General features: G+C 34.3%; 1 protein-coding gene across 1 annotated transcript in view; it reads left to right on the top strand.

Moving 5' to 3' along the window:
- Positions 1–18256, top strand: part of LOC124353702 — a 170676-nt gene extending 152420 nt beyond the window's left edge. The window contains exons 7-14 of the mRNA XM_046803672.1: positions 4450–4688; positions 5980–6273; positions 7432–7679; positions 9535–9777; positions 10703–10872; positions 12469–12725; positions 15179–15385; positions 17372–18256. Of these exons, the coding sequence (XP_046659628.1) occupies positions 4450–4688; positions 5980–6273; positions 7432–7679; positions 9535–9777; positions 10703–10872; positions 12469–12725; positions 15179–15385; positions 17372–17514 (1801 nt within the window). The 3' untranslated portion in view covers positions 17515–18256. The remainder of the gene's footprint in view (positions 1–4449; positions 4689–5979; positions 6274–7431; positions 7680–9534; positions 9778–10702; positions 10873–12468; positions 12726–15178; positions 15386–17371) is intronic.
- Positions 18257–26023: the final 7767 nt, after the last annotated feature.

The raw sequence follows: 26023 nt of genomic DNA, 5'->3' as shown, positions 1-26023 counted from the left end.
AATTATAAGAAAACTTCGATATATAGAGGTAAAAAATAGGCAAAATTATTGGCGAAAATTCGATATATTGAGGTTATTTACTTGAAATCTTCGATATGTAGAGGTAAAATTAGCATTGAAGTAAATGGGACATTCAAGGGGAATTATAAAACTTCGATTTATCGAGGAATTCGATATATTGAGGTTCGATATATCAAGGTCCTACTGTATATCCAAAAAGTAATAATTTTATTATGAGTTAAAAACTACAAATGTTTATTTATTAAATGTAACAAACAAAGCGGCGCCGTGAGACTTAAATCTTACTATTTAGAAGGATAAACGTAACTGACATCTTGAAACACAAACAACGTAAGTTCATCGCCATTGTAGTTGCGGCCACCAAACATTAATTTTATTTTGAATTAATTAATTTCAAACAATATTGATATAATAATTTAAAAAAACAACTAGCTTTAATTAATTGTAAATAACTATATTAAGAATGGGTAGTATTTTTTCGATAGTTTTGATATTTCTAATCGATAATTTCGTTCGCTGATTCGATTGTCGTGGTGGCCGCTTACTATACTGCAGCCCAGGTAAAACTAGTCTCAATATTGGTATTATGTAGATCTGTAACATGATCCTTTGATGGAGAGCAATTTCAGTAGAACATTTAGACAGTCAATGGGTTGCAAAGGATTAAAGTTGCGGAGTGTCGCAGACTGATTAGAACCTGGCAAAATTCAATTGCCGGAATGAGAGAGTGTAATGGAACTCGGACTGTCGATGCGGAAAATCAGGTGAAAATCCTTTTGATAGCAGAACATCCCTACATTACACTTTCATTGATACCTGCGAGTCATTACTGACTGATTACAAGTTTCAACACTCCTCTCAGAGAGTTTATGTAGCAAAGTTTACTTTCAGTCAGTCTTTGATAGAATCAGGTAGGCTCAGCGCCCATGGATCCCAGACGAGAGGTATTTTGACTTTTATTCCTATAAATATTTTCTCCTTTACCTTACTTTTATTATTTTTTCTAAACAATAAAAGCACATATTTATAAGTTTATATGTGTTCATTATAACCATTTTTTTTTAATTTCATTGGTGTTTTATTGGCTGAGCTTTAGCGAAGCCTATTACTAGTGAGGCCGGAGAAATTTCATTTCTGTCTGTCAGTCCAAACGGTATCTAGAAAACGAACTGATCTAAAGACTTTAGATTATACATGAGGCTTCATTTCTATATGGGGAACACTGAGTCGATGATGGCGCATGTCACTCTATGAGATTTGGCTGAGCGTTAGAGAATATTTTTACTTGGCCTTATGAGTAACCATGATGGCAACGAGAAAATAGCACGATAAATAAATTGGTAAGCAAACTCAATATACTCATAAGAGACTCAAACATGTTACATATTCTAACACTATATCTAAAAATAAACTTTTATTATTAAAGTGCTTATATGTACGAATGAACAAAAATTTAAATGTATCATGAAGTAACTATTGCCGAGAAAGATTTTATATGCAGACTTCAAATTTTGAACGTAACTCCATTTCTACAAGAATGAGTTCTATAATGCCTCTCTATGGTGTCAACTTATATTTTGTGGAAACGCTTGTGTGTCTGTCTGCCCGCAGGATTGCTCGGGAATGAAATGAGCTATAGGTTTGTAAGTTTGCCTGTAACCTCAGCGAAGCCTGACACGTGGCGTGATGTACCCCTTCCTCGTTTTTATAAAACTTCTTGAATTAAAAAAAAAAGAAAAAATATTTCAACTCTCTCAAGCTTATATCCCTACTTAACTTAAATTTCTTCTGTAGCTGAATATCGATTTCGTTTACCATTGGAATTTGAAATATAATTGAGTTCCTGATTATCGTTTTAATTAAACCAAATTTGTATTTTTATTGAAGCTTAAGTGGTTTCTCGAAAAATCCGCTGAGTGGCCTTGATATACAGTTTTGTTTATGAGATAAGCCGAATTAAACTTGTCTCAATAATTTACATGGTTTTCCATCAAGAATTATTTCATTGTTTCGTAACTCACTACTACTTAGTTATTTTATTCAGTACCAGACATGTATTTTTGAATAACACTTAAAATTTAGATTTATACAGGTAATGTTATTTCTTAAACAAATACTGTATATTTAGGTATTTAATTTTAAGCTTGTAAACTTCTTTCTTGTGTAAGCAAAATCATAAAACGTATTCTATATTATCACTGTTTTGGATGTTGGATGTTATCAATGAATGCAGCAAAACAATCACAAAATGTATTAAGGTACCTTTATTTTAATTTTTATTATGTCACTTCCACCTTGTTTAGTATTTCAACTAACAATCTCAACAGCTCCAAATGTTCATAAAAGGATAAGTAATTAATTAGTAACAGTAACGTTTCTTTCACATATTTAGTAACGACGTTCAAAATTTTAACAAGCACACATTGCAACAAAGGTTCCGCGCCATTCTTGGGTTTGGTTGATGAAACATCAGAAGTTTGTACAAAACAAGCTTATTTCAGCAAAAGGGTCTAACAAATTAAATTGGTCCTGGTCCAGGTTGGCGCACAAAGGCTAGAGCGCTTTCACTGACATGTACGTGTATCGTGTTTTTACCTTCGTCGTCTTTGTAGTGAATTGGGAGGCGATCTTTTATACTGGGCCTCAAATAATAATAAAAAAACCACACTGCGCTGAGTATCTTACCTACTCACTATATATTTTATCTCAAACTCTTTACAATCTTAAAACTTTATATTTTAATATTTAAAAAATGAAGTATGTTAAACAAATCTTCAGCCCCAGTCGTATTCTGTCCGTACGTTGCGAATAAGTGTATAAACCGCTCTTTTTACTTTTCCGAATATAAAAAAACTTTTTTTTATTGTCAGATTCTGTTTCCTCTATGCAGTTCTGAGAACTTGATAGTTCAAGATTCCAAAAATATTTTACATTAGGAAATCTCATCTCTAGTCTACTTCCTGTCCATACATTTCGGGATAAGTATATGAAATAAGATACTATAGCAATAAAACTATAGTGTATTCATTGTTTATAATATGTATTAGTGATAGTGATGGGAAGACCGAGACTTTGGATAGATTCGGCACATTCGGACCAGATCACTGAAATGAACCGGCTCATGAGCCGGATCTTCAGATCATTCAGATCAGTGACGTCATTCACTCCGTCTGTTCGATCAGATCATCGAATAAACCAATTAAAATTATTAATCTAGTAAGTTATTTTATGTTGATCCAATCATTTTTTTTATATTAAAAACATAACGCAAAAAATTAATTTCGTTGTTTTTCGTCCTGTGTACCATGAAATGTAACTGATATAAAAAAATCATCGTTAATATTATCTGTACAGTAAAATAAATGTAGTGGTTCAAATGGCTTTGTAAGCTAAATACAATACTTTTGAACGAGGTGTAACTTTCGTCCATAATAAATTCAGGTTTTAAACAGTTTTCTTCTATGCCTAGCAGATCACTCAGATCATAAAGAACTACGAGAATCGAAGAATGTTAAACTGGCTGGCGACTCAGCTCACGGGTCGCGACGCGATGGTTCGTTCAATCAGGAGTCGGCTCACTTCATCACATGATCTGACGGATCTTTAAGCTCAGATCATTTCGTGACCCGGTTCAGTGAGCCGGTTCACTCATGATCTGCTAATCACTAATTGGAGGCATATTTTGTTTTCTCTGTATGCCGTATTAAGTTCTCTGTGCAGTTTTATACACTTTATAGTCATACTGTATCATTGTGACATCAACAAGATGTCAAAAGTAAAGAACATTGACATATGCAACCCCAGTCTTGTTTTGTCTTTACATTCCCGATAAGTAACACTATAATACAACATTTTCATAATCATATGCGTATAATATTTATAAAAACTATACTACATATAATACTATTTAAACATGCCGTTTCAAATTTAGTCAGATCCAAACTAAATCACTTAACATTTCTATTGAAAACTACAATTTATAAACTTACACCGTCAGAGACAAGCATCCCAAGAATTCCTCCAAGGTATAACATACTCTGTTCATGAGATAATTATTTAGTCTTTATTAAATATTGAAAGGGTTTCACTAGTTTCTTTTTGCAGTCTGGTAGAGCATTAAAATATGTTGGTACAAGATATGTGGTTGCTTTTTTTCCAGAATTCATGGTGATACTTTGGAACAATAGGACAGTTTTTGAATCGTGTCGAATAAGGTTATATAACTACTGGAAAGGATGACAGGGTTTAAAAAGTAAACACACACATCGAATATGAACAAGGATGGAAGGGTAAGGAAACGTTCGCGAGGGAATACTTCTTTTAACTCTCCCGGCTCCCGAGACCACAAATGAACCTCACAGCCATTTTCGGCAGTCTAAAAACCCGGTTGAAAGAGTATGACGATGAAGTTCCCATAATGTCTTGCAGGTGCGAGTTCTGGGTGAACGCCACTCACCCTGACCTGGATGAGTCTGGCCGCACTAAGGGGCGCTCCGGGTTTGTGATCAGTCCCCGTCATACTCTGGCACCCAACACCACCTGCACCTACCACTTCAGGGGCCACCCTCGGGACAATGTGTGGCTCTACTTCGTCAGCTACTCGCACCACCCCCTACTGCCCAACAGCACCCACAACTGCTCTACCAGACTGCGCATCTGGGACGGTGGTGAGTTGGTTCTTTCTTCTTCACATCCCATTACGAGCGGCAACACTTCTATATTGTCTGTCAGTGTGTAGCCAATTATACACCCCTTAAAAACAATTTATTACACTTGTACCGCATTCTTCATAAAGAATCTATACATATTCCGTTTCGACTGTCTGTTAGTATGTACCAGGGTACAGGTATTTCTACGACTAGCAAATAAATATAGCTTTTACAAAAATGCTCGTATAAATGCACCGCATTCTTCATACAGCTTTAACACATTTTACGTTTTACTTCTGTTAGTATGTACAGCTGTTTCTGAGTAGCAAATAAATATAACCTTTACAAAAGTGATAATTCACCGCATTTTTCAAGCATTGAAACATTTTCTCTTCTGCTTATAATATAGATACCTTACAAAAAAAAATAATTGACACCTTATAAATAAACAAAATAAAAAATAACAAACAAAAATAGCACAAAATTATGAGCAGTGTGTGTGTGTGTGTGTGTGTGTGTGTGTGTGTGTGTGTGTGTGTGTGTGTGTGTGTGTGTGTGTGTGTGTCATTATGGTTGTTTGTTGGTTAAACTTCAGCTAATCACGATACAGTTTAACCTCTCCCCCCCCCTAAACACACATACATAAGCGGTTGTGTATTGCTGATAGTTTCATTAGACTAACTCTCAACAGAGCTTAAGTACATATTTATTTAAAGGTTTGAATTGTGTTGACGATGAATTCCGAGCGGTGTGAGTTGGAAAACTTTGATGATACTCAAAATGGAAATTGTTCACTTTTGATAATATGTTATCATTATATGTTATTTACATATTATATAAGTACGTGCCTTATCATGATCATCTGTAACAGTTCTTATGTGAAAATAGGCATATAATCTAGCTAGTCATTCCTCGTTATCAAGAACGTAGCCAAGAATAAGTTTTAGGAGAGTCCAGAAATGATATTTTTCCGTAGTTGACAGAGAGTAAGGTCCCATTTTGTTCCTTAAAAAGTTCTTGGTGCGTTTCTTTGTTGAGAACGATCTTTCAGCAGTACATGTCAGTAATACTGAGTTATTTAAATAATAACAATCGTTTACTAATGTATGAACATTTGGGAGGGGGTCCGGACCCCTTGAACCCCCTCGCCTTTGCCCCTACGTCCTTGCTCGTTAACTTCCGTTTTTGATCATTCCATTGTTTCATCAGTAGTATGGTATTGGTATCAAGAAGATATATATCCTTATGTTAATTACACCTGAATGTGCTTCACATCTATAAATCAGTCAATCTAAGTGTTGAACTGCAGGCGGGGCTCTCCTGGGAGACCACTGTGACGGGCCGCGACTCTGTGACCACACCTCTCTGCGGAACTTGACGAGGGTGACCCGACCTTGCAGCCCTGGCGAGAGCTACATGACCCGTACCAGTTCTCTGCTCGTGCAGCATCAGAGTGACGACGGCACAGCGCTTCACCCCGCCAGCTTCCGGCTCAAGTACGAGTTCGTGGACACACACCTAGGGGGCGAGCCGTGGCCAGGACGTCGAGGAGAGGAGCCACCCCCACAGCCCTGCAGCAGGATCTTCCGCCGGGTCAAGTCAGGTAGAGAACCCTTTGGTGAAATCGATGAAATTGTTGTTCTCATAGTCTTGCAAAAGTAAGAATATTCTTTTACGCAAGCTTCTCACCAAATCTAAGAGGTCGGATGTATTACTAAAGCATTATACGTTTAGACATAGTTTTACGTAGTTTTACCCTAAAACCTCGAATTTCTATTGAATTATCTATTTTTATATAATTTCCAGTACTCAGTTGCTCCAAGTCAACTCACTCAAACACAGTCGGTCTCAAAATACACCTTTGTTTCATTAGGATAAGTTATTATAAAAAATTTCAAAAGTAAGAATATTTTCACCAAATCCATGAGGTCGGATGTATTTTTAATGCAATTTTTTAATACTACTCATTAAAATACTCTTCATTTTCAAGTTTAGACGTAGTTTTACCCTAAAATCTCGAATTTCTATTGAATTATCTATTTTTATATAATTTTCAGTACTCAGTTGCTCCAAGTCAACTCGCTCAAACACAGTCGGTCTCAAAATACACCTTTGATTCATTAGGATAAGTTATTATCGAAAATTTCAAAAGTAAGAATATTTTCACAAAATCCATGAGGTCGGATGTATTTTTAATGCAATTTTTTAATACTACTCATTAACATACTCTCATTTTCAAGTTTAGACGTAGTTTTACCCTAAAATCTCGAATTTCTATTGAATTATCTATTTTTATATAATTTTCAGTACTCAGTTGCTCCAAGTCAACTCGCTCAAACACAGTCGGTCTCAAAATACACCTTTGTTTCATTAGGATAAGTTATTATCGAAAATTTCAAAAGTAAGAATATTTTCACAAAATCCATGAGGTCGGATGTATTTTTAATGCAATTTTTTAATACTACTCATTAACATACTCTCATTTTCAAGTTTAGACGTAGTTTTACCCTAAAATCTAGAATTTCTATTGAATTATCTATTTTTATATAATTTCCAGTACTCAATTGCTTCAAGTCAACTCACTCAAACACATGCCTCTCTAAAACGAGTCGGTCTCAAAATACACCTTTGTTTCATTAGGATAAGTTATTATTGAAAATTTCAAAGGAAAAACTTCAAGATGTATTAAAAAAAAAGACTTTAAGAAATGTACAAATAAAACATAAATTATAACTTTTGCTAAACCTAGCATATCTTCTAGGCCACATAAAATCGCCGAGGAACGTGTTCCTGTACGGGAGAGGGGGAGCCGCCAACCTCTCCTGTGTGTACCGACTCGAGGCAGGGGCCGGAGAGAAGGTCAGACTCACTCTCCACAACGCGTCTTTCGGCGAGACCGACTGCACAGCAGACCGGGACCCCCACACGGGGAGGACAGTGTGCGTGCGGCAGCCGGGCTCTCGGCTAGCAGAGCTTCAGGTCTCCGACGTGCCCTGGAGGGATATCAAGGTAGGTAACCAGTAGCCATCTGTTTGTTTCCTATAACCTTCACCGTAGCGTAGGGGTAAGGCTGTGGTCATGAGAAGTCACGGGTTCGATTCCCGGAGAGGTTAATAAATACTTGTAAGCGAGTTTGGACCTTTTCCTTAAAAAATTTAGTATCCACAGTAATTTTACAATGCCACTGGCGTAGAAAACATCCCCTTCAAAAAAATAAAATATACTATAGAAGCTATACAGAGTGATTCAAAACTCTCGCTGCAAACTTTAAGATATTATTCCGTAGACCAAACAGAGCTAAAAACTAAATGCAAGTTATGGTCTATCTATGTTCGTTTAATGCCTATTTGTATGCATGTTTTTAATTTAAAAAATCACATTTTCAAAACTATTTAACCAATTGTAACCATTTTTTTATATTCATTGGATTCGTAAATAAAAATTGCTTTATCGAATTTGACAATTAAGTATCAAAACTATGGTAATTTAAAATATTGAAACTAAAATATCTAAAACATCATCAATTTTTTTATTATTACAGAAATTTTTAGAAAGTATAAATAATTAAATTATTTTTTATTTTTTAAATTGGATGCCAAATAATTGAATTGTTGCAAGTTTAGTCCAACCATGCATTTTCTGTCTCAAGATTATTCTATTGTGAAGGGCGCGATTTTGTAATCCAGTTCCCATATTCAACATTTTTTTATTTACAGATACTTTCAACACAGTTAACCAAATTTGATATATGATTGGTTAATTAGTTATAAACGATTTTTTAATGAAAAACACATACAGACAGTAAACGAAGAAAGTTGGACCATTACTTTTATTCAGTTTTTGGCCCTATGGTCCACGAATAATATCCTAAAGTTTGTAGCGAGAGTTTTGAAACACCCTGTATATATTTCGTATTTGAACCCTAAACTATGATCTAGTGGTGATAGCATATATTGTGGGTGATTTGATTAAAATAGCGATTACAAATTAGTGATTAAAAATTGAACTTTATACATTGATTGGTTTATGTCACGGTAACTATTTAACCAGGAAAGTTTAAGTAATTGAAACTCCACCTCCTTGTACTTATCCAGAGTTATGAAATCCATTAGTATCTGTCCTATTAAAGCGATCTTGATTCCGGTTTAACTATTCCATTTGTATTAAATACTTTTACACAGTTTTGAATCCCTATCCCTATGCAAGGCTAACAACATAGCTCTCATACAGGGAGTCCGTGTCTCTCAATAGATAATATCGATATGTACTGTATAATCCAAAGCACAGCAGTACTATGAGATCTACTACAAGGCTAACAACATAACTCTTATTGCTCTACAAAAGCATTGGAGCCAATCAGGATTCCGCTTGGAAACATAAGTATTGAACGTCACTTGCAACTTAATGTTAGAGATATTTTCATAAAAAATAATCGTCATTATCAAAACACCATTGATGTTAATCATTGCCTTTTCTTTTCCGAGTTCTCTTACTAAATTCCACAAAACAGCATCTTGAAGTTTAACATTTATTTTAACATACGGTATTCATTATTCTAAAACCTTCATTTGTTTTCTATTTTACTTGAAACATCATTTTCAATTATTTATTGGGCATAAATATGGTTCACTTGTACATCTTTCTATATTTGTTTGGTCACCATACGAATTGTACGAGTGATTAAGAAATTTGAACGGAGAGTACAAGTGAATAGCTTGTATTTTCGAGGTTTCAACAGAAGTGTTCCTTCAACAACTTCCAGCAACTTTACAGGTCCTTGCAAACCAGAACTCCAATAAGCTGTAAATGTTTCTGAAATAATAATTGCGTATGTAGATCAAATTACGGCAATGTATCACTGCAGGTGACGAGAGGCTGTTTCTGTGACAACTCCACACTGTCAACAACTCAAGGAACTCCTATCGTTTTCCTCTCACTCTCCAGAGTACTAGAGCTGACCTTCGTTATCTCCAGGTTCAACATCACCGAGGACTTCGCCGACCTGTACTTCGATGCATCTTTCGAGCTAATACGATCACCGGAATGTCCTCGACGGCAGAGGGTCAGAGGTAGTGGCGGGGAGATCGAGCTGGTCAGTCCTCCGCAGGTAACCACAAGGCTTTCTAATCATAATTACTAATGATGTCTTTAATAAAATCACTAATTTCATTAAGGGAAAGTTGAACTGGAGATAAACTCAATATTCATATACAAATATTATCACTCGTACCAAATGAAGCATGACAAAACTCTGGTTGTATCATTTATAAGCTTAATCTTTATATAAGTGAGTGAAATAGTTGTAGGTTAAACATATACATTTTATAGATTATATTACTTTTACTGTTTAAACTGAGTTTTAGACTGACAAAGAATTTTTTGTTATTCTACATTAATTCCAAATTGTAGGTAAACCGGTTACAAAAGGACACTGGACGATTTTAATTCACGCAGCTTGGGGTAAATACCCCTCCGCCGCTGTGATGCCGCCCTCTCCCAGTATCCCCACACTGCTCGGCACTCGCCTGGTTGCTCTATCCCTTAACCTGCTCACTGCTACTTAGCGCGGCTAATCTCACACCAAAACGCAAGCTCCCTGGATACGTCTATGGGCTACATTAGTCTGTTCCAATTAATTTTGCATGCTTGTTGTATAGGCTTACACACAAAAATGCAATATAATTATAGAATACGTAAATAGCTGAAGTTTAAATAAGCGAGACAAGATCCACAAAGCTGATAAACCAGATACGAGGAGATGCTTGTCCCACTCCCAACCACTGGAGAGGGGACCCTTCTGTGCAAGGCTGCTTAGATATTTGCTTCTGCGCAGGTTTCTTTGCGAGCTGTTTATCTATACTTTAATTCAATACTTAGATTGGTAATTTCTGCTTAGCACTTTTCATTTTATTAGTATTACGTAAAACTTTGCAATACCATTATTTACAAATCAATCTAACATTAATTGTTAAAGATGTTTGAAAATCATATTATTGATTTAAAGTTAATCGTCGGGTTAAAATGTGTTGCAGGCGAGAGCAGACGTGAACTGCGAGGGGATGCCTTGGCTTGTGGAAGCTCACGAGAACAAGAGTCTGTTCCTGCTGACCTGGGGTCACTTCCTGCCGCTGACCGCAGAGCCTGAGCAGGTGACCTGCAGTACTCGGAACCGTGTCCTGCTGTACACCGGCCGCCCACTCAGGTCTCCACATACTCTGTAGTGCTAAGATACCAATATTCTTAACCAAAGAGATATACTTTGGAGTTGTGTGTCAATTTCTTACACTATGACCATTGATAAAACATTCTCCTATAATTTGGTGGCACGTTAGTGTAATTCTCTCTCGCACCTGCCCATTTGACCATTTCCTCACTTCACCACGATCCGCGCCTGTATACTGCTGCCATCATCGTAGTTCCAGCAAATTCTGTAGAGAGCGCTCCACTATCTACCCGTCTTCAATGTATACTTAACAGTAATTTATCTACTAATAGGAGTATATTGTATCTATGTTATGACGTAAATTAACTTTAAAAAAAGTCTACCATCCATTTGCACCTGAAGGACTAACAGTATGGATGGGTGTTTCTTCATTTAGGTAGACTTTAATAAGCGGCCTACACTCGATATTCGGTTGTTTTTCTCGAATGGTTCGATGTTTTTATCCAAAGTTTTTGATTCGATTACAATTTATTTAACTTAGCATATAATTTCAACTTATTAGTTATAGTAATTTTAATATAAACAATAAACAGCAAGAAGTAACTAATATTTTGAGACTTTGAAAATGGCGATGAATATGAGAAAATATGTGAGATATTTTCTCACGAGACGAGATTTGATTTAAGTGGCTTTAACATGTGGGTTTGGCTCCTGGTAAACACATCGGGAGAATTCTTTCTTCCATTTCATAAAAGCGGTTACTCATTGATATCAAGCTAGGCAAGTTATAAATATTGTAAGGTTTCTTTGATATCTAAGTCTAGGCCATAATTGGTTTAGTTGTTCTGTAATGTTGGTGTTAAATTTATGTCTTTTAAAATTATAATGTACGAGATTCTTATTGTTACAGTAATTTATTATAACTCATTGTGTAGGTACGCTTTTTAAATATCGAAATTGGATAATATATCAAAACAATTCCAGAAAACAACCGAATAATGAGTGTAGGCCGTCTGTTAAAGTATCCCACTTCTTTTTTCATTCTGCATCTGTAAACATTGTTTGAAAATACTGAATTGCCCTGCATTCTCGAAATGTTTTTAAGAATTCAATGTAAAAACGTTTTAAACGTGTTGGTTTTTTATCAATATTGGGAGTATATAATAAAATGAGTGTCCAACTTCGTACTGATGAAGTTTTAAAACTGTGTGTACAGCTTTAAGCTACTCATTCATCAGCAAATTACAGTAACATTTCACACGAAATATTGTGAGTTTTCAGTTTTAATTACTAGTTCTGCTTACGTGTTACAAGCTAACTCCTTCCTTTAACATGTTGCTTTAGCCCGCCCTTATGTACTTGCTTGTCGTGACGTAAAACATTCTTGTGAGCAAATTTGAACCTGACAGTGCAGTGCCTTCACAATATCTAATTTCGAAATGGTCATTGCAAAATTGCTTTAATTCTTAATGTCTGAATACTTCTTGTTTAAAGTTCCAAAGAACGGTATTAATTCTACAAACTTTTAGTATTTTATTGTTAGTAAGTAACGAGAGTCGTTTGATCAAAGACATATCACATCCAGCACACGCATCTCAGAAGTAAACTTTTTTTCTAAGTGACGTATCTCTGCAGGCTGCTGAAGGTGGTATGTCCATCGACCCCAAAGGACCGACAGTTTGCCGTACACGTATTCTCAGAGGAATGGTGGGGAGTGGGGGCGGTGGGTGGAGAGTTGTTTCTGCACCCTCCCCGCCCTCCCAGTTTCCTGTTGGAATTCGTGGGCCGAGAGACTGGAGTGGCAGCCCTCAACTGGCTGGAAATTTCCAGAAGCAAATCAGCGCTTCTGCAGCAACTGCACACGGACTACCCGGATACTGTAGAACCACCAAGTATGATCCTCATTTGTCTATATTTTATATTTTACAAAACCTATTTGGTATAACTATTTGGATTCTAGTTATTATTGATATACTTAAGTGTATAGTGTGATAGAGAGGTGCTGAACTTTACATAGTTCCAGATGACAAAACTGTTCAAAGCCAAAGCTCTACAGTGGGAATTACAGATTCAAGATGTGAAACTGATGCTTCTTCCATAAAACCAAAATACCATCAAGTCCACTCTGTTTTTGGTATACAGTATACATGTGGGTATACGTTTAGTCTAACGATTTCCTCTCCCATAATATTTTGATAATACCAATAACTTAAGTTTATTTCTTTATAAGAATCCGAAATATAATTTTCTTAATATTGCCTCTCCACAGATAGGATTCTAGCAGAAATAAGCTTATTGTGGAATATTGCTAAAGGCGGTCAACTAATGTTTCCCTCCGGGTCTTACGATACGATACTGAATTTCTTTCAAAGTGTGGTATAAAGTATGCAATAAATAAACAAAAAGCCTCTTACTAAAGGAAACTCAACGTTATGTCGATGCTTGGGAAATATGTACAGTCAAAATTTTACCGTTAAATTTTTTGGTGAAAAGAGTTGCACTGGTCACAGTAATGTGAAAAAAGAAAATCATCAAAAATCATATGTTAAATGAGAATCCAACAAACGCTTTGGGGAGCAAAGTAGTTAAAACCTTTATTAACGTTTCATACATATGTATGAGCTCATAAAATTTCAAACCCTTGTCATACCGCCTTGATCAAAAACTAATTTAGGGTTTCCCTGTGCAGGGACATCTTAAAACTGTTTGTAAGATAAACTGACTCGTTCATTATAACCACTAACATTCAGTTCCTAAAACACTAATTCGTTGAATTTTGTTTAAAAGAAAATTCGATATTTCGAAAGAACTAAACTTTCGGCTTCCTTAATCATGGACTCAATATATGTTGAACTAAAGGCTAAAATCTACTCATTTCAAACTCATGATTTGGTACAGATACGTTGGATGACGTCTTCCCTAGTATAGACTCCCTCGTACATTTAAAATTGTTGACTCACACAAATAGCTTCAACTCACCTAACCATAGAGATGGAAGTCCAAAACAAGCTCCTCTTTTTGGGTGTGAGTGTAGTAACAAATAAGAATGTCCTTGAAGTAATAGTTTAACAATAGTAAAAAAAAAAGTTGTCACATATGTTTGATAGAGCTAGGAGGTTTTGCTCAGCCTAACGACTAAATACATACCCAAAAAAAGTCAAATCGAATCCTATATAGAATGAACGCCCTCAATTTCGTATAAATAATAAGAAACGTCCTGATTCAGAAAATTGAAACAAAGAAAGCTTTGCTTCTGAGACTTCTGTGGTAAACTGACCCTTGCTCAATACACTTATCTCCGCCTAGACTGCTCCATCACCTAGCTCTCTTACTCTTAGGGTTGCAGTCAGGATAAATCTTATGCTCGGACTGTCTGAATCAAAAAAGTTCTTCGCCCATTACGTGTGACATACAGCTTTCGTCGCATATTTCACACCATATGGTGTATGACTCTCGAGTTTCAGGTCACTAATATATCGATATACAGTATGTCACGTATCTTCTTGGGTTATTGACAGTTTCCATCCTGATGCAACTTGTAAATAACAATCCTTACCTTCTCCTGATAGCAATCATGTTATTATTCCTAGTGAAGCAGTTTTTGTGGGCGGGATTGACCTTGTACAGAAGTTTCAAAACTATGCTGTAAATTCTGCCTTTGGATTACGTTACTTTTAACCTAATTATCATGATGACCATGTGGAGGTATAAATGCACCTATGTACATAGGTACCTCAAATAAAAATTGTATGTGATGGATAAAACTGTCGTTCGTAGGAGAGATTACTGTTCGTTCTGACAAGACTACGTCCATTTTCATATACTGAGGATGGAAGTTACGAATACGTATTCTATGAAGGAATGCAAGAAGACGAGGGTTCTACTATTTAGACTCTATGTATATAATAATGTGTAATGCTGTTTGGAAGTGTTAAGGAACTCAAAGGAATTGCCTTCAAACTAAAAACGTAAAGTTTCAAAAATAGTATTTCGTATTAAGGAATAGCTTTCCATGAGTTTTTTTTTAATTTTTTTCGTGTATACCAGGCTTATTTTTATTGTATAACAATCATGAAAATAAAATTTAGTGTCATATTGGTTGCCACTTTAGAAAGTTATTTATCTTTTGGGTAAACTATTTTTCCTTTTTTTTGTTAATTAACCAACTAAAAAATTAGTGTGACTTTGAATATCTATGAAATATAATCTTTCATATTAATTTTATAGAATCTTGAAATAGTTTATTCGGCGTTTCTCTGTTCAGTGAAAGAATTTATCAACCCGGACTCCACATGCCCAGGTGATAGAATTCAATTATGCTATAACTCATTACCATTTGTGGCAGGTAACGAAACAATAGGTCTGTCGGAGTGGGAATGCCCGTACCGATGCCCGGAATTAAACGCTTGCATCTCGGCCAGCCTGTGGTGTGACGGCCGACCCAACTGCCCCTCAGGATTCGACGAGTCCCCGACACACTGTGGTATGGGGCGGCATCTGTTGGCCATCCTACCCACATACGCTGCCTTCGGGGGCATCGCCGCAACTGTTGGTACGTATAAATAAACAATACCTAGAGCAGCCCGCCCAAAATAGCCTGAATTCCCCTCCCCTCTACACCCCGCGCCCTACACTGTTGCCAGTTTTACGTGTGGAAAATTACTAATCAGCCTCATTGTCTGTTACAATAAACAAACATCAAATATAATTAAATATTCGTCACTTTGATATCATTCATCTGAGTTGCAGACAACATGTAACTAAAACATACAGTAGTGACCATAGCTACGTCATTGCGGTAGCAGCTGATTGTTAGCAGCAATAACACTAACTCCTCAAATTTCATCGGACTGTTTTGGTGTGGGATGCTTTAGTAATTACTGCATATTAATACAAAAATATTTAAGACTTCGCACCAAAATAGTCTAAACTATTTTCTTAACTGTGGACCCTAGCTCCTAATGATTACTGACCCTTGCTGGCACAAGCAATCCCGCAAGTCCCTAAGCTGGGTTACCCTTTCTATCATCAACTTTGTTCTCAGTGTGCATTGAATTGTGTTGTTAGCTCAAGCAAGTCCTAGATTGTTCAACGTGATCTGACGTCGGTTTTTTAAGCAGAGGGAACCTTCAAAAGGTACTGACGTCCCAGTTATGCGGGATTTTTACCCACTAAACCACTCTGCTGCCACGTCATTTCGTGGCCGTACAGTACCTGGACCCTAGGTCCACTGACTGTAGAGGAAGCTCTGAAACATTACTTAAAACATAGCCAATTTAGGTTCAGTAGTTAAATTATACAAATTCACATTTAAGGGGATAAGTCAGTTACGTCCCTGTTTGGGTTCGTAGCTCATGACGTCGGAAAAGTTGGACGATCCGTGACCTGACATGAGGTCGGAAAAGTACCGATCGGAGGTGCCTTGGCCATCAGTGCGGGTTTCGGTGGCGCCTTTTGTGAGAGCATTACATTCCTAGAGATGGAACCTAAATTCAAGCTTAGATCGCGTGAGCGCTTGTTAAATTTTTATATTTCGAATACTTACGTCTGTATTTATCTACTTATATGGACTACAAATAGCAGATAGGGACAGATTGGCCTCCTTCTCGCCAACATTACTCACTTAACATGTCTATTGGAAAATACAATTTGTAAATTAACACCGTCAGAGACAAGCCTCCTAGGAACTCCTCTTAGATATAACAGGCTCCGTTCATGAAATAATTATTTAGTCTTATTTAAGTATTGAAACGGTTCCACTAGTTTTGATATAGTGTGGTAGATCATTAAAATATTTTGGGCAAAGGAATGTGGTTGTTACTTTTTAAGAATTAATGGTGATGTATTGTCACTATAGGACAAGTTTTTAATCGTGTGGTTATGATTTATATGTACTGGAAAATATTATAGGGTTTCAAAAGTGAACACACATTGAACTCAGAATATAACAAATCAGACTTGTAGTTATGTTCGGATGAATCTCGTAGAGGAATGAATCGAGAACTGGAAGGAATTTTTCCAGGAAATGTTGAGCAAGCAGAAAGTGTTGCATTTGTTCTAGCGGCTTTTGTATCTGTACAGGATAGAACTTTTAGTTTAAATTAAGAGAAATCCATATTAGAACAAATCTAGGGCTAAGAGGAATATGAGGGAGAAAACTATACAGTTGATGGAATTTCAGAACCTATAACTAATAAGAATTGATGTGAAGAAGTCTAGGGTGAATGAATTTCTCGAAAGGTAAATCTAGCCTCTAACAGTAAAATACAAATGTTTTGGCTTTAAGGATTTCAGAAGGTAGGTACCTAGATTGAGAATAATCAGGGTTACATGATCCTTACAGAATAAACCTCTAGAACAAAGGGAACCTAAAAGGGTCTTCTTAAGGGTATGGAAAAGTTAACACACACATTGAATTCAGAACAAACAAGTCAGACTTTAAGAGAAAGTTATGTCCGGATGAACCTTATAGAGGAATAAATAGAGAACTGGAAAGAGTTTTTCCTGGAATTTTGAGCAAGTGTTGTGTCTGTTCCAGCGGCTTTCCTGCTGTTCCTGTTGGCCGCCATGCTACACCGGCTGCGGCTGCGGAAACGACGCCGGCTACTGGGCAAGGCAGGCCCTCACCGAGTCCCCACCGAGGAAATGCTCCTGGACCCATCGTCCTCGGCCAGCTCCTGACAACCAGCCCAGTCTGTGGAGTTCATACACATGGACCGGGAGACCACCGTGTGACCCCCGCCCGCGCCCGCGCCCGTGCTCAACTGGTGCCTTTCTCCACAGACCGACAGCTCACCGAGACAACCGTGCAGGTTTTCTGGCTGACAAGTCAGACGGTTTGGTCACCTGACAAGTTCACGATATAACCCCAGAACATTTATCCATCCTAACTTTTCACTCGTATGTAACGATAAAAACAATTAAACCTTGAGGAACGGATATTTTTAAACAATATTATCTCATTACATTATACAGGGTGGAGATAAAATAACTCCTATGTATTCCTCAGCCTCCCCTTTATTGAAAGACACTCTAAAATTTTGCTACTAATTGTGTTAGGAACCACTGTAATAAAGTTCTTAAATAACAACAAATTCAAAATGAGGTTTTGGTTCTAGTGTTTTAATTGGAATCGTGTGCGATATTAATAACATGAGGTACTAAATATAATTATTGAAGTACTGGTACTACATCATATTAGCTAAACATGAATGAGGCACTATTTTCTCCATTTCTACCAACTTAAAACCTTCATGTCCAAGAGGTACAAAAGTTAATACTTCCTCTGAAATCATAACAAAACATTTAAAGGTTGATTTAAACCTATTGCCAAATTTATTTTATTTATTTTTCTTATAACCATTCATCAACCCTTGAAAGACCGTCCACTGATATATTGTCGAGGTTATGACGTCATATATATATATATATATATATATATATATATATATATATATATATCGTCATATGACTTTATAATGCACACTGCGTTATTTTTACATTCTAGGCCTTCATATTGATCCATAAATTATTAATAACTATTTTTTTCTCTATATGAATTGTTCCTAATTTGACAGTAAGTCTTATGCTTTTCTAATGAGACAATGTGTAAAAATTAACGAGAAATCCATTGTAACATTATATACTTATCATAATTTCTAAGAAACTAGTTGTGTTGGTATTACATAAAGAGCAGATATGAAATTAAAATGTTCTCAAATTAAAATAATGTTGTAAGTAAAAGTTAGATAAAAATAGGATTATTCATAAGCTTTCATTAAATTTTTCTGTTTTATAATAACGATAATGTTATTTTGTTATCTTTCAAAAGGAAATCATTTTTAAGATTTTTGTTCTAAAACTATTAATATGTTGTAGAATTGTATATATACTTTCTTAATGAATCCTAAAAACTCTTTCTTTTTAATCCAAGATCTTTGAAAAAAGCTATTCAAAAATTTATGTTTAAAATTTATCTAACATGAATGTTTTAGACTGGTCTAAAAAACAGTTTTCTGTTACAAAACAATTAAATTTGACTTCTCTGTCAGCCTATGGCAACCAGTCTCAATGTGTATTTTAATATTTGTATTCTTTTTTAAGAGATTATTTTATTTCCACCCTTATTAAATATCAACTATTGTGTCCATACCTGCATCTATCTGCCCTGTTTATCAATTGTCCTGTATGAGGATGAAGTACAATCTGGTCTGATAAAAAAATTGAATGAATCTTAATACATAAATAAAGAATTTATATATAAATATCCTAAATATATTTATTAGATTTGAGTGAGAAAAGTATCCATACCAATTAATAATACGTTTAACTCAATAGACCATGGGAAATCATTTATTTTTAAATAGAAAGCAAATACATGCTAAAAAAAAATTAAACATTTTTAGTAAACATTTTTTTAGCCAAGAAACGAATTCCTAAAATACGTAACAAGTATTTCTAGATACTCTGTATAATGTAGTATACTATTGCTAGTTTAGATTAAATTATGTCACTAAAATCTTTAAACCACATTAACAAATAAAACATTTGTCTAGCTGGACTTCACTACATTCGTTTGGAAACAGGGCAGGTAAATGCATCAACTGTAAAAACTTTGCAAAATTCTCTGTGTAAAGAACAAAGAATTTTCAATTTCTTTTATTTATGCTCGGTTGAAAAATTAATCAGATTTACAATCCAAAACTAGAACCAAACCAATAAATATATGTGTTAAAATAATGTGCTGGGTACTTAACTATATCAGAAATTTAGTCAAAAGAATTTACTTTGTAAGATTTCTAAGACAAAAAAGTACTCCCTTAAACTGGTAATAATCCATGGATCACAGACTTGTCACAAACCAAACCTGCAGAAGTTGTCAAAGGCGACAAGTCCAAGGACCGAAACTTGTGATAGACTGATATGAAATTTCACCAGCGTTTATACGACCACTATACCTAAGATAGATATTATTTCTTATACATCGTCTACGTTTTACTTTACGTACGGTACTGTATATTTACGTCTATACGTCTTGTCGTACATACCCAAATGTACAATCACTAGCCAACCAATTTACTCCTATAAGTATTATATTAGGATTAATCTATTGATTGATTGATAGATGAATTTTAAAGTGAATGAATCTACAAACGTTTAATATAAGTGCTAACTCTAGAGTGTTGGAAGTTTCAAGATTATATTATAATGTTAAGTATTTTTATTGGTGTAAATAAGTGATGGAATCTATTACAATTTTCAATTGTCTAACCTGAGGCATACAGTTACATATGATCATGTGTAACTTTCTGATACATTTTATTGTTTATGTTTCATTTTTGTCACCAAATTGGTTATGGTTATGCTAAGTGAGATCTAGGGACTCGTTTTTATCATTTATATGTTTTTTAATTGATTTTTTACATCATTATTCTTTTTTATTATTAAAACTATTGGCAATCTCAAATTTTACAAAATAAAGTCATAACTCTATTTTTCAAAAGTATGACATTCTTTCTGTTAACATTAAGGTATGAAAGAATCTTGCAGCCATCTGTACATCATGTAGGTGTACAGAATGGGTTTTGTTGAAAATATCAATAGAAAAATAAAGATATAATATTTCTTAAAACATGTATTTTGAAATAGTTTTCTTTATTTCACAATACATCCTCATAACTTTTGCATATTGTATTCACTCTACTTTTACCGCAAATGTTTCGAGTTATATCCGATAAGTTAAAAATACATTAAATTACTAATTTGTAATAAACTGTTTTAGCCAAATGAATTTGTAAAAATAATTTTGCTTCATTCCTACTAATATTTATTCTACATTGTCTAGATTATTTGCGTTTGCTGTTTAATTGAAACTTATTCACAAAATCTGTTAAAATTTAAATGTTTTTCTATGATGAAATACTGTTTAATTTTTATCGGCAACTTATTTTGATTATTTGGAAATTAAATTTTATATCATACTTTTGTTCATAACAAACATTAATTACTGTATTAATTTATGTTACTTCCCCATTTAAAGAGCATTTGAGTTTAACAAATTAATTTTGAGACTATCAAAATGCAAACAAATTGTTCAATTTTTCTGGCTATCTTAACTATTAGGATTTAGGTAATACTTTCTACAAGCTTTTTCAAACAAACAAATTAATAGGATCCATCAAAATAGGGCTTCACTTTCCATTAGACGATCTCAGAAGTCTGGCTTGATTGAAATTCTTGTCAGTATTTCGATCGGTTTTATTATTAATTTATTATTATATGTCTTTGCATGCTCAAACAACAGCTACAAACAACTGTAATCGAGCTAAGTATCTAATTTATAATTTTATTATTAAAGTATATAAGTACTAAAAGACTTCACTTTGCTCATAAAGTATAACGGACCTAATATTTTTTTTTCTTTTAAAAAACTTATCCTAATTCTAAATGTACGTATGTTTACGTTGGTTCACTAAGTCATGCAATATTTTTAAATATTCATTATTACTTTATTGTGTATTTTAAATTAAATTAGTTCAGCATGAAATTTCTACTGTAATATTAGCTGCTGAATCCAAAAATAAATGGGTGGGGGACATTGCAATTCTATAGAGTTTGATAAAAAACGGCTTTCAAAATATTAATTACCCCGCATACACATCTTTATCATCTTTCACTATTCCACTAGAATGGCACATACATATAGATAAGTAAATTAATTTCTTTTATTTTATTAATTGTATTGTATTTATTATTTCATTTCAATATTTAGGTGCGATATATATTACAGGAGTTGTACATACAAACATATGTTGGTACCAGAGCCTTGAGCATGTGTTCATTCTCGGTCCTATTTATGTTTAAGTGTAACAAATAATTTATACAAAATGTTATTCTATTTCAAATTCTATTGAGGTTGTGATTTGATGTTCTAACATAAGTTTTGGCCTGACCATTTACTGTATTATATGCTGCATTTAAATTAGATGTAGAAGAACAAGAGTTGTAAATCTCACTGTTTGAATTTACAGCAGTTTATGTTTTGGAGGGCTTAAAGTTTATTTACTGTTTGATAAATCAGGTGTGTAGGAATATTTTGAGATTCGTCTACTGGTTTATAATAGGGTGATAATTTTCTGCCACTATCCGAATTTGATAAGTTACGAAAAACGCAAACACCTCAAGGAAACTTTACCTTACTAAAAGAGTAAATTCATAAATTCAAAAAATATGTCAACATTTTCTAACTTTCTTAACAAATTTTTATTTGAACCCTAAAATCTTGCATGCCTTACTCAGTCCTAAGACTACTTATTTTGCCCATGTTCTCTTTATAACTTCTAACATATAACCTAAAAAAAGTGTAAAATTAATGTAATTTTTTGTGTTAACAACACTTTATAGCTTTGGTTCACTATTTAGCTTTTTCATGAAAAATGGGAGTTTTTAGGTTTGGTTTGTTTTGTATATAAACCATCACCAATGACCAAACTGTTCTGTTTTGGAATAGGTCCACCCACTGTTCTGGAGTATTTTTAAATTCTTAAGCCAAGATAAATTAGTATTTTCAACAGTGTAATAATGAAACAATTAATATTAGAGCAACCTTTTAATTATTAACTTTGATGTCCAGAAGAAAATGATTTTTTTTTATATATAGTTTAATTTATAACCATGGAAGATTTATGTAGAACTGTGTAGCTTTCCATTGATTGGAGTTAAATTGAAAGATGTCATTTTTTTAATTTGTTGGTATAAATATATTGGTGCCACAATAGTTTCACAGATAATATAAAGAATTTATAATTTTAACCCCATTTTATCAACAAAGTTGCATTATTTATTATGATGGACAATGTTTTTATCGTATTAAAATGGTGAATAAATATTCAAAGTTGAAATACACATTATTAAAGCTTATCCAAAATACAATAAAACTCTCCATTTATAACTTCTTGTTTTTTCTAAGATCTCAAAAGGAAACTTTAAATTATCACCCTGTTAATTTTCTTAACCTTTACTTCTGTTTATTTTAGTACATATGAGTCCTTACAAATGAGCACATTCAAAACACAATATTAATTTATTGTAAATGATAAGTTGGAATTCTGGAAAGTAACACGATTTCCATGTACTAAAGCAATATTTGAAACGTTACCTCTTAGCTGATTTCTTAGAAATGACTTTAAAATTTGAGACTCGTTATGGTACAGACATTGTGTTTTGTCAGCGTATTTATTGTTGGTACAGACTGAGTTATGTATATCTTATGTGTGTATGTATGTAAAGTAATGTATGTATGTATATAGATAGCTAGCTGGTAGCAATAAAACACCAAGTCAGTAGTTCTGCACAGGTAGTGATAGAAATGTACTTGTGTATATTTACTTGTTTGTTGTCGGACAATTTGTAAATGACTCTCTCAACCCTGTAATTCCTAACGAGACTGAGGACAAATACAGTATAATTTTGGTTTTCAAACTCACTTTAATCGAGACACTGAAAATAACATGCTATCTGAATATCCAAAGGTATTGAACTTAGACACCTTTATAATCCTCTACAAAATCAGAACAGCAAATTACAAAATTCTTTTACAGTAGAAGGGTGGTAATTGTAACAGGATGTTTTTGACCATTTACCACTAATTAAATAAAACAAAAAAATTACTCTTGTTCTCTGCAATGAGATCTCTCCTTTAGGTAGATAACTAACCTAAAACACAATCTAGGTTAAAGTGAATAAATAATACCAATGCTTTATGATACATTCCAATGCCTGAATCAAAACTGAACTAAATAACACAAATCACAACATTACATATGTCTGTTCTCAACAACCAACCACTGACAACTAACCAGTAACCAATCGTGATGGCAATCATCATGGCAGAAGCAAGATGGCGACAAATCAGGAAATGGTGTTCTTATTGGTTCTTTTAAATAAGCTCTGATTGTATTGTGACTCTACGTGGATTTTACAGTCCATATTCCATTTCAATTTTTATTTCCTTAGTTTGTTTTTTTTATTTAGTATTTAAGCCTAAAATGGTCCAATTACAACTAACAGTTCACTGAATGGCTGGTTTGCAAATTTATTGTATGAAGCCTGGAATGATTTTCTTTAAAGGAAATTAGGTTTTTGATATATGCTAGCTTTGTCTCACTTAATAATTATTGACAGTTCTGTTCATTGCACGGTTAGATAAATTGTTCACTTCAGCTTAGTTTGTAGTCTATATGTTTAGATCATTTATCCACCAAAGGAAGAGATCATATTTCATACCTACGAAGTACATAGTACTACTACTGTTTTCTTTCACTTGGATCTCCAAAAATGTCTTGTTACCTTTACCAATAATTGTCACCTTCTTAACATAAAAACTTCAGAGTTTATAAGTGCAAGAATCTTCTGATTCATTTAAACCAAAATATCAAACCCCAATCCAAAAATACGTTGAGCCTGGACTTTAGTACTTTTTCTCATAATCATATCCTACCTGCTATTCCTCAATCTAACAAATACTTTTCAAATAAAACCTTTCCTTTGAAGACAGATTATCTCAAGGAAATACATATTTATTTCTTTACCTAATCCCACACTTTAAAATTTAACCAGTTATGTGTTAAAAATGCCAAATGAAAATCTTTTTCTCAGATAGAAATGTTTTAGTTTGACTCACTTAATATCAACTGCACACACACACACGATAAAATGTTACATCGTTAAGCAAACCATATACAGACCCTTAAATTGATGAATTTCAGTCCTTTTAGCTAGTTGTCTGACAATCAGTTTTAAGTGTATCAAGCTGTGAAAAATTCTAAGTGAGAAAACATTATCGTTTTGTATTTTTTTTTACCCATTTATACCTTCTTATTTCAACCCCCACTAGAAAACTAGAATGGCTGACAGCCTATTTATTTCTAGGGAGAAATGTCTCTTAATGATTTTAAGAAAAACAAGATTATATGCTTACATAGTCCAAAGTGGCTCTCAACTCTTGGATTATAAAAATTCACCATTTTTATGGTCTGAGCAACTTTACTTTTTTGAACACCAATCCTGGTTCCTTTGATATATCTCTCTTGTGGCATTCCAATTCCAACTCTACAGGATATTATCCCGGCTCCTGAAGGATACTCATGGGGGGGGTGGGGGGGGGGGGGGGTGGGGGGGGGGGGGGGTGGGGGGGGGGGGGGGTGGGGGGGGGGGGGGGTGGGGGGGGGGGGGGGTGGGGGGGGGGATGTTTGAAGAGATAAAAAAATACGGGGACGCAATACTATCTGACAATTTCCTATAAATAAAACAACTATTACAAAAAAGAAATTAAAATGTAATAATGAATTAATATTACAAATTTTTCCATACCAAATCATAAATAAATGATGTTACTTACAACAGTTTTACATAACACATAAATTGGCGTACAATCTATCATCTTTATATAGTAAACATTCTTTTGACCTGATATTTTAATCACTTCTACCTATAGCTAACGCGTTGTTGGATACCGGCCAGTTTCCTGATAATTTTAAATAGCTTCTCTGGCATAAAAGAAGAACCGACAAGACTGACCACATTATTACACTGATATACTACCAATATTATACAAAGTGACTGATAACGATTTCCCTATAGATTACTTCTGTTCAACATCACCAATTTTAGGATTTATTAGAATTTTAGTTTTAGCTTCAAAAAACTAAAAATCATCAACTATTCACGTACTTTTATCTCATTCAATCCCATATTAGAATTACTTTATAGGAGACATTAAATAGCTCCTTCTCCTGAAAAAATGGAATGCTTTGGAATCAGAGGTAAAACCAATGACAGTTTTTATTCCTGTCATCAAAGAAGTGCCACAAGATCATGTGTTAGGCTCTGTGTCTCTTTACCTTATTTAAGTAAATGACCTACCACAGTATTTTTCCCGGCGTTTAAACAATGCCTGTGCTGATTGATAATGTAATCACAGTGTTACATGAACATGTTTTCTAATATTATATGTATATTTTGAAAGAAACAAAAAGATCTGACGCGAAGCAGTTTAATTCTTGCCACTATACCTTGAAATTGAACAAGTTCTAGGCAGGTCATAAAATATACCTAGGATTAAACAGAACAAAGTTTACTAAACTCATGCAGTTTATTATATGTGTCCTAAAATTAATGTTTCAAACATTCA

This window comes from Homalodisca vitripennis, chromosome 2 (genome assembly GCF_021130785.1).
Source record: "Homalodisca vitripennis isolate AUS2020 chromosome 2, UT_GWSS_2.1, whole genome shotgun sequence".
NCBI classification, from domain to species: Eukaryota; Metazoa; Arthropoda; class Insecta; order Hemiptera; family Cicadellidae; genus Homalodisca; species Homalodisca vitripennis.
The sequence above is the reverse complement of the archived record's forward strand: the minus strand, read 5'-3'. Positions and strand labels throughout refer to the sequence as shown.